This window comes from Alosa sapidissima, chromosome 14 (genome assembly GCF_018492685.1).
Source record: "Alosa sapidissima isolate fAloSap1 chromosome 14, fAloSap1.pri, whole genome shotgun sequence".
Taxonomy (NCBI): domain Eukaryota; kingdom Metazoa; phylum Chordata; class Actinopteri; order Clupeiformes; family Clupeidae; genus Alosa; species Alosa sapidissima.
Window position 1 is genome coordinate 28,633,890 of NC_055970.1, and position 10,331 is coordinate 28,644,220.

Below are 10,331 nucleotides of genomic sequence, written 5' to 3' on the forward strand. Positions count from 1 at the left end.
ATCTTAAGTCAGTTTATTTTCAAACGTTTTTGTTGGTTCCTGTCAGTGATAGATCATTATCTATGATAAATTTATAGTTACTCTCTACACTGGCAGGTTATTAGAGAGGTTGAAAACCAGACTGGAACAGGCTCTTCAAAGGCAGCCTCTGGACCTGGACTATTTAGAGTTCCTCTGTACCAGTGAGTTGAGCCTAGTTCACTGAGTACTCACATGCCATTTCCAGAAGAGGTAAGCAAAGTCTGTTTGTTTTTTGTGCAAAATAAGTACAAACATTACCACTGTTTTCAGAATACTTTCAGAAGGTGCCATTGAGTCCTGCTGTCCTGCTAAAATAAACTTCACTGACAGTTTTTACGTATTTTTCCCCTCACAAACTATTAGATACCAGAATACAGTTGTTTTGTACTGTAAAAATAGTATTAAGTGTTGATTTATATATATTTAAAACAGAAGAGGAGATTAATGATTAAATTTTTTGATTAAAATAAATCATGGACCTACACCAGTAATCCTCACTATTTTTCTCACAAGAGACACATTGGCAGTGCAAAATCAAAAGGAGAGCCTCTTTTACGACAACGTACTAAGTCACCTTTGCAAATGTGCATTTCTACATATAAATTGGACATCCCACAAAAAAGAAATAACACAGCCAATACATTTTCATTTAAGACCAGTCATCTAATACTGGGATGAGTGGAAGCTGGCATGCGTGTCCTTGACTTTCTTCATGCTGTAATTTTAGTAGCAGGTTTGACAATACCCCCTTTAGGAAGCACCATTAAGGCTTAATAACTTCCTTTCACCTTCATTATTGTATTTGGGTGAAGGGAGATGTATAATTAAGATGTTTTTTGTTTTCACAGTGCAGGATTGTATGTTTATGAAGCACATTTGAAAAAAAAAATATTGACCGTTACCACATACAGTGGGTCCCATTCAGAAGTGGCCACTTCTTTCGCGTTTTCTGTGATTCATGCAGCTGTGTGAAATGTATTACAACTTAAACTGCCACCTTGTGGTGATAAGTCCACTGTAGCATTTGTAAACAGGGCAGCGGAGTGCATTCAAAGGCGTTGCAGTGGCTGATCAGAGTGATTTGGATTTGATGAGAGATCTGTACTTGAACCAATCGCAGACTGAAAAATATGTGAAAGTATTTTTTCAAAAGTATCTTTTGTGATTGTGATGACTACATTTGCCATACACTCTATTCAGTAATATAGCTTACAGTGCCCTCCACATTTGTTAGCTCCCAGGAATCACAGATGTATGAAATGTTATAACTTTGTTCAGTAAATCACAAATATTATTTTCTTGTGGTATTATAAGTATATAGTATAAGTATATATACTCTTTTGATCCCTTGAGGGAAATTTGGTCTATGCATGTATCCCAATCCGTGAATTAGTGAAACACACTCAGCACACAGTGAGGTGAAGCACACACTAATCCAGGCACAGTGAGCTGCCTGCAACAACAGCGGCGCTCGGGGAACAGTGAGGGGTTAGGTGCCTGGTCAAGGGCACTTCAGCCGTGCCTACTGGTCGGGACTCAAACCGGCAACCCTCCGGTTACAAGTCCGAAGCGCTAACCAGGCTAGCATTGTATAACAAACAAACTACTACTAAAAGTATTTTCTGATATTGTCTTTTAATTCTTACAGTTTCTTTAGAGACATTGAAAGACCTGGTGGTCTTCTGGACGGGATGGTCTGGTGGCAGGGGCAATGCCGACTGTACTTTGAAACTCCCCCCTAGGGACAAGAATGTATGACACCTTCAAAGAAGCTATGAATGCAGCGCTGAAATAAAGCAATTATGGTTTTGGCTTGATCTAGTGTTGTTTTCTGCAAGTTCAATGCAGTATAGTCAACAATTTCAGTGTTTCAGACGGTGACCAGAGTTCCAGTTGTTCAATGAATAAACTATGCAATGAGAAACTGTATGACGATTGCTATTTTTCCTAGTTGTATATTTAACTACAATGTGTGCACCATATGCAGTAGCCAGAAAAGTTGTGATTTTGTTTCTCAGCTGCCACAAGGCACCTATCTCCAACTTGCTCTGAGAAACTGGCTCTGGTAAGAATTGATGTCTAAGTTGCTTTGGATAAAAACGTAAGCCTAATGAATAAAATTATTTATTAAAGTTCACATATCCCAGCATTAGGGAATAATATTTAAAAATGCAATTTTAAATTTATCAGACAGGACAGGGGAGAAGTCTACAATAATGGTGTTCAAAGACTAGAATACAATAGACCTAAGAAACACATTTTAAAGAACAAATATAGGAGGGAAGAAGATGTATTTTCTATTCAGTGGTAGGCTACATGTTCTCCATGCTGATGTAAATAATGGTCCAGTGATCCAGTGGAGTGATCTTGAAGGCCCTTGATAAGAGATATTACATCAGTGTTTCAGAACAAGGACCACTTAACCAATAAATAAAAAAACCTCACAGACCACCTAGCTAAACAAAAAAAATAGTAGGCCTACTCATTGCTTATTACCTTGCTTATTGTCAGAGGATTCGTGATTTAAACTGGCGTAGCTTACATAGGCAGTGTTACAGAACTGTTTGGATTTACATAAAAGTTGTTCAACATCGCAAACAAATCATCTATAGGCTAGATTATATTTTAGCATGCCAGCTCGCGAACCACACTTTGAGAAACACTGGCTTAGGCTACATGAATAGACAAAAACAACGATGCATATTTACATGCACACTGAAACACTATGTAGAAAGAAAGCATTCTGGAAAAGCATGATTGTATTTGTAGTAGCTTATCTGCACAGGTACAGTTGGCAAATTATCAAAGTTAACAAACCATCAGAAATGTAAAACGATGACTGTAATTAACATAGCTGAAGTCGCCCATTTCAAATGTAAATAAATTGATAACTTAACTACCTAGGAACAGCTGAAAGATAACTGCCGATAGAGGGGAAACATTTTGTTAACGACTTGCCCCGTGTATCAGGTACACTGGCTGTATTAACCATAGACATAATATACATAGACGCCGCATTGGCTGCTGGAAACAAGAAATGCGGCCGCCATCTTGGACCGGTCATACTCCTCATTGCGTTGCAGCAGAAAACACAAGATGACAGCACTGTGCAGCATGTTCCTGCTCAAATCGGCGGACCATACTCGGGGGATTTACTTTTCACAAGTAAGATTTAACATTACCGTACTATTGGTTGTATTTTGTATTTTCGAACAATGTGGCCTGTATCATAGCTAGATGTATGACCTTTGCAGCAAAAAAAACCGCGTGAAAATCTGTTCGGTATTCAGTGAGATATGATTAATTAAGTGTGCTGACAGCTCATTGCACCGGCCAAACAGATTACACTGAGTGGAGTGGATGACCGGTCCAAGATGGCGGCTCCAAATCTCGTCAGCGCTAGTAGGGAGCAGCGGTCGATGCGGTGTCTATGTATATTATGTCTATGGTATTAACTATCAATGCACCTCAAGGAATATAGGAAACTAGCATCGGAGCCCGTTCCTTAATTAGACATTCTCTGCTAGCGTGCTCCAAGCGTAGACTCCAAGTTTGGTTGCACCCACACAACTAGCCACGACGACGGCGCTGCTCCTGCTCTGTGATTGGTTAGTGAACTGAGATTCATGGTTGGCTAGCCAAACCTGAGGATCGCCATTGGCTATTCAACAGGAAGCGCCAGAACAGTCTCAAAATGATTTGTATACTTGTAGAAAATACTTGTGCGAGCAGCAGAGATTTGTAATGGCAGAATAGTTTTGTAATTGAAAGACAGCAACTGTGGAATATTTCATACCTGTGGAATATATTTGTAAGTGAACAACATATGAGTAATACTTAAAATTGTTCGTGTTATTTTTTTGTTAAATCACAAATAATTTTTACAGTTACAAATCCTGTTACACACACACACAATACATATGAGACACTTTTCATCCCAAAGCTGGTGCAAAAGTCTGTACACCTGTAGAAAAGATTTGTAACTGTAGAGCAGCTTTTTGTGCGTAGAATATTGATGTGTAATTGTAGAATATATTTGTAATTGTAAAATATTTTTAACTGTAGGATGATTTGTAGCTGTAAAACCGATCCGTACCCGTAGAATAGATTTGTAACTGTAGGGCATATTTGTGATATTGACAATTACTTGTACAGATCATTTTTACAGTTACAAATAATGTCTACAGTTTCAAAACGTGATACACACGTACAAAACTTTTGAGTCTAATATTATTCCATAAACACACTGCCTTATAAGCAAACATACCAAGACTAGTCCCGCCACACCCTTGCAAGATGCGGTGTGCCCTTGCTTTGGCATCCTCTGGTAAACTGGGACTATCCATCAGCTCGGGGAATGTACAGAGAGCCACAACCTAAAGATACACATCAATTATAACAAAGACAAAAATATATGCCCAACTTTGATCTTTTTGACTTTGTCTTACTTGAGCAACTGGAAACAGTGAAATTACTCTGTAATAATCAGAGTATGAAGTAAAGAAATGACCTGACCATCATGGAACATTCTGGGATCTCTGGGCTTTCTGATCAGCATATACATGATCAGTGAGTATAACACGCTCATCCTCTAGAGTCTTTCTAACCTAAAATAGCAGTTTATCTTGTGCACGTTCAAATGTGTGAAATGGTGCACTGGGTGTGGCAACAAAAGGCAAAATGGAAACACAATAGCTGCTCATGTAAACGTGCCAAAACTGGCTACCAATGTCATGCTCCAGCAGATCCCAAGTATCTTGGATCAAGGCAGGGAGGAATAATGCTGACAGTGCTCGGCTTTGGCCAAGCCACCGTAATAACAAGTTCTTGCTAAGGCCTCTATGACAAGCTGAGGAACCCACATTACTTTCAGTAGAGAGCACAGGACTCAAGTTAGCGTGCAACAATATCTCCAGCAAGATTATTTACCCTCCATCTACTGTAGCTGGAAAAGTAAGTAGATATCAAATACTTTTGTTCTGATAACACTGGCTACATAATAACGTTATGCAATATGTACCCAATACAACAATACATCTTTCAAATTGTGCCCTAAATGATATGCTGAACAATAATACTTCAGTCAGTACAAAAGCAAATAAGAGGAAGAAGTTAGATAGAAACTTGGGTCATGGTTATAGCCTGCAGGTAAACAGGGATATGGATTATGAGGATGCAAACTATCCAGTCATTGAGTCCTTTTTGTTCTGTATATAATGAACAAATGAAATGCTCCCAGGGTTTGTGCCCATGGCAATGTGGACACAAACACTAGATCATAATGAGTCCTCCTCCCCTGGAATTTCCACTGTCCCCTGAACTGTGCCAAATAACCAACAACAGCGAAACCCATTCAGCAAAGTCACAAAGCACCATCCAAAGTTGGCTGTGATTACAGAGGGAGAAGCCCTTGTCAAATATCATGGACACACTCTACAGCGAAGTTTGGTGTGTGCCTTACGTTTGCAAGGGAATAAATGCTAACTGACACTTAGTGGAGTGACCTTGTCTGATCCTTGAGCTTATGACCATCCTCTAGAGTTTCTCACTATGTGCACATTGTAAATAAAACATGCAAAAAAACACACATGCTGCCAGAATGAGTAGAAGCCAAATAACTGGACAGTGGCTGAATTCCAAATAGTATTCACTCTATGCAATAGGCCAGATATGAGGCTGTGTTTATTTCTAGTAGTTAATGGTGACTGAATTCTTTGACAAATCAGGAAATTGTCAATGTTTACACTCCTTGTACAATTCCTTTATGACTTTCACTTACCTGACGAAGAAAGGTAATTGGCTGCTGTCCCATGGCATGAGCATCTCCAATGTTTGCCTTAATCACTTCAGTGAAGGGTTGCTTTCCACCCTGTGGAGCAATATCTGGTAAATATAACAGTAATATCACAGTATCTTATATGCAGTTATTAATAATATATACTAATATATACGGGCAAAAAATTACCACCTAATGGTCACTACTTTTTTACACATTTATGGGAAAACAGTGTTAGCCTACTGAGAATTTGGCGGTCAATGTGCCCTTTCAAAAAAGCTTTGTCCCAGGTAACAGGCATTATTATAGTATTTTTTGGTACTTGAACTACAAATGAGGCTGCAATGGAAAGCAACGTAAACTCTTCCGTTCCATGTCCATTACTTCGATTCAATGCATAACTGAACACTGGCATAATTCCTTACACAAACGCTTGTGTGCAGACATAACAGTCAGAAAATGTACCAGTGGTCAAAACGTGTTCAGTGGACACTTTGCCCTTGCCTGCCTAGTTCAAATTGCCATAGTAGCCTACACACTTGATCAGTAGCCTACATGCCAGCTGCCTGACATTATTCTGACGAATAAACGTTGTGACTGGTTCGACAACATAGCATTCTTTATGGCATTGTCTAAACCAGCGCGCAAGGCACTTTATCACCAAAGTCACACAACAAACGGAAACATAGGTTTGGCGGCGCGCGGGTTTACTTCACACTGATTATTTGAGGATGCGACGTAGGGGACATGATGCAACACCATGGAGGTTATATGGCCAAGATAACGCCGCCAACAATAAACTTTCAGTAGCCAACATCTGGATAAAAAAACTGTTCATAAAACACCACTGCAACAAAATACATTGGATGGTAATATAGATGTCTTTATCCAGACTGTAACGTTAATTATAAAACGAAATGAGCCTACCTCACGTAAGCACTTCTCGATTTCGTCAGCCTTCATGACAATCGGCCCCCTCACGGCGTACTCCACGGCTTTCACCTGCGGATTCAGAGTCTCCATCGTCAGGGTCTTCTCTCGAATTTTGCTTGTTGCGGGTACGGTAGCCTCTGCTGTGCTATACCGCTTCAGTCCATAGGATTCCATGGGCCCTTGAGTCTTGAATCTCACAGACTCTTTACGGATTGTTTGAGACTTTGGTCGCATCACCAAAGCACGATACTGCTCCACCGCTCCTGCTATCAAGGACCGATTTGCTGAAGACGGTAACCGATGCATTTTCGGCTGAGGTTGGCTAGAGTAAATGTACGTTGTTAACCTGAATGCACCCGAATTACAGGGCAGTCTTTCTTCAATAGCCTATAAGTTATTTTCAAGAGTTCAATTGGCTTGGCAGCTAGGCTAGGCACTGATATTCCAATGTATGGACATTGATAAATCGGGTTCGTCGGCAGTAGACCGAATGCGTGACTAAATTCTAGACTTATTGAAAATCAACCGGTGAGTTATAAGTATAACAAATGCGATATGATAACAAAACCCTGAGACAGCCTAATCTACAGACCAGCCAGCTCCGGAGACGATCCGCCACTGGCCACACACTCGGATGCGGCATTTACGCGTTTGTCAGAACAATCAGCTACCACTAGTAGGCCAGTGCTCTACTGGGTGTTGTAGTTTTTCGTGTATGAAGTCGTGAACACAATGGATTCACGCATGTCATTGTAAACTACTATACCCATCTAGACAACATTAGGCCTACGTCTGGGCTGGTTGAAAAAACAGCCCATCACGAATAAAATTAGCGCCACATCACTTTCGGAAAGGCCTACCTTTAGTTCCTGACATAAGTCCTTCCTAGTTTTGCAGTAGTCTTGACTTAATTATTTCATAGGCTAAATTGCGTATTTACTTAGGCCACAGTTATTTGTGAGTCTGAAGCCCTAATTTGTAGAGTTAAATGGGGAGACAATTCGTGGTCATATACTAGCCTAAATGGCCTAGTTGTGATAGCTTTCATCATCAAAAAGCACAAATGTGAACAGGGACAGTAAGTGTCCAGGTTTCTGATTTATGGCTTTCAGTTTTCATTTCACATAACACACATCCTATCCGCAGAAGTTAAACCATTCTGCATTTCAGTTGTAAAAAAAAGCCACCAAAATGTGTCAGAAATACAGAAGAGTACATAACCTACTCCAGCCATCAGGCACTGTGGTCCAGAATATAGGCCTACACTGCTATGTAAATGCAAGAACTGTAGTAAAATATTCACTCAATGACAATACCAATGAATGGCAAGATATCATTTAGCATGCCAGATTGTATCAACTTTGCTTTTGGTCTTTGTGAGATTTATATGACTTGAGTAGCCTTATTTTTAGACCAAAACTCTTTGCTGCTCTATGATCAATAAAAAGGTACTAGGGCTAGGCTGTTGTGCTATTATACATGTAAAGAGCGCCATCTTCTGGATAGAATCACTTACTGCAATAATCACTGTGCCTCACTCCAATCAGAACTGTTGATGATGAATGGGCTACTCTAGGCCTACAGTCTATAGACGTGTTACATATTTTATATTTTCAGTAAAAGAGTAAAGTCAGCTTTATTTCACTGCATTTTCACTTTTCATTTTCACTTGTGATTCCTAATACGATTGCAATTTAGCCCAAGTTTATATAGGTTATGGAATGAATACCCTCCATGCACACACACAGACGCCTCACTGCTCAGTGAGGTTATCCCTATGATAGCATGAAATACACTATTTTTTTTACTGAGACGCAAACACAGTAGAGCCCATGGATAAACTGTTATGTGGAGCTCTTTTGTGTGCCCTGATGCTCTTTCAGGGAAGAGTTGTAAGACACTGAATGAGAAACAGGGGACACAGAGAGGCTCTATGAAGATCTTTGACCTCTTTCTCCTTGTTCACATTAGCCTGATGAGCCTGACTGGAAAGGTCTTTGTCAGCAAGAACAGACTTCAGCATGCTGCCAGGACAGCATGGTTGTTTAGTCTATAGGCATATGAGGTACAGTTTTTAATCATAAAGATCACCCCTTTGTCTTGGCATAAGCTGCCAACATCATAGACAGACAAGATATTATTGTTAGTAGAAGTAAAAATGCATTATGGTTTAACGGCTACAGTTCTAATAAGAAATAAATTTGAAATGTTTGCATTTCACATTATGAAAGAAATTATTTTAAATATAAAGGATTTATATTGCTCTTAGATAAGGTTTAATCATACATTTAATCATTCTCCAATGAAATTATAATTTATGTAAATACATTTCTATTTGTAGAGAGGGGTTTTGTACGTAAGCAAACAGAGTTTTGCCTAAAACGGCAAACTAACTGCTAACCAATGCTGTTGCGCCTTGTGTTCCTTGTTTTGTAAAGGTCAAAATAGCTTAGCTGGCACCGATAAAAACGAGGTGGTTAATTCCGAAATGTTATGTCATGCAAAGCTTCAAGTTCTTTAGCATGTTTTCCAGTCAGAAAATACGAAGAACCTTGCACAGCTAGTGTCAGGTATTTTCAATCTCTCGAAAGACCAAATACTATAAAATTAACAATTAACAATTTAACAATTGAGTGTTAAAACTAGTTCCTTGGCTTACCTCAAAAATGGTAGAAATCCGCACAATTTTTACTTAAAAATGTAATCAACTATTATTGCTGCCAAACTAATATCATGGAATTCATACATTATAAATAGGCCTAAAGTTTGAAACTAATATCTATCTAATTATTGTTTACTTTTGCCAATGTTTGTTTGACTTTTACTGTTAGGCTATACCAAGCATAAATTATGTAAATGTGTCTTTCACATATTTATAATGTCATGTCATCTAGGATGACCTTTCATTGTTGCAGGTTTTTGAATTGCTGCAATGACCCCAGTAAAAAAGAGTGTTGTAACAAATGAAAGGCCTACAGCTTATATGTGCCCACTTTCTATTTGCCATTTTGATATTCTGCGCCTACCAACATAAATATTTATAGACTTGTGTCATGGATCCCTGTTCCAACCTGATAGGCTGCTGAAAGAACAGTGTCCTCTGATGTGGCACAAAAGGAAGTGAGAAGTATGTGTGCTGCACTCATGACAGATTCTGAGCTTAAACATATGAACAGGAAGCACGACACAACAATTACTTGATGGCCTATGAAAGTCACAGAGTTATTATTACTCACTATAACACTATTTGTAATTTAAGGTTAATGTTCCATTCATAGCCTACAGTGATATCACATACAAATAGATAAATTAATACATATACATATGCATACATACATACATACATACATACATACATACATACATAAACATATACTGTCCTGAGAAATGTTATCAAATATCTCATTTGCATAATCACAAATACATTGTATTCTCTTGGTTTATAAAAATTAATCGAATATCAGGTGGGAGAGACAAATGTGATACTTGAAACCTTTTTGAAATTATTTGAAAGTATTTAGGTAGCCCTGCCTCCTGCAAAGCACCAGGACGAGAAGCATTGCTCCAAGCCTGGCTGGGTGTGTGGGGGATGGGGCCATGT

At 39.0% G+C, this 10,331-nt stretch overlaps 1 protein-coding gene and 1 long non-coding RNA gene across 3 annotated transcripts in view; both read right to left on the reverse strand.

Annotated features, from left to right (window-relative positions):
• Positions 1 to 7,380, reverse strand: part of gpt2 (glutamic pyruvate transaminase (alanine aminotransferase) 2) — a 32,689-nt gene extending 25,309 nt beyond the window's left edge. For both annotated transcript variants that reach the window (XR_006022005.1, XM_042060722.1), the window contains exons 1-3: positions 6,725 to 7,380; positions 5,801 to 5,890; positions 4,289 to 4,397 (exon numbers count right to left, since the gene is read on the reverse strand). Coding sequence is in view for 1 of the 2 variants with exons in the window: in XM_042060722.1 (XP_041916656.1) it covers positions 4,289 to 4,397; positions 5,801 to 5,890; positions 6,725 to 7,036 (511 nt within the window). In the remaining variant the exon portion in view is untranslated. The remainder of the gene's footprint in view (positions 1 to 4,288; positions 4,398 to 5,800; positions 5,891 to 6,724) is intronic.
• On the reverse strand, positions 2,130 to 3,803 carry LOC121681150. The gene is made up of 2 exons (XR_006022006.1): positions 3,489 to 3,803; positions 2,130 to 2,397 (listed from the first exon to the last, which is right to left on the reverse strand). It is a non-coding gene; the product is annotated as an uncharacterized LOC121681150 (long non-coding RNA).
• Positions 7,381 to 10,331: the final 2,951 nt, after the last annotated feature.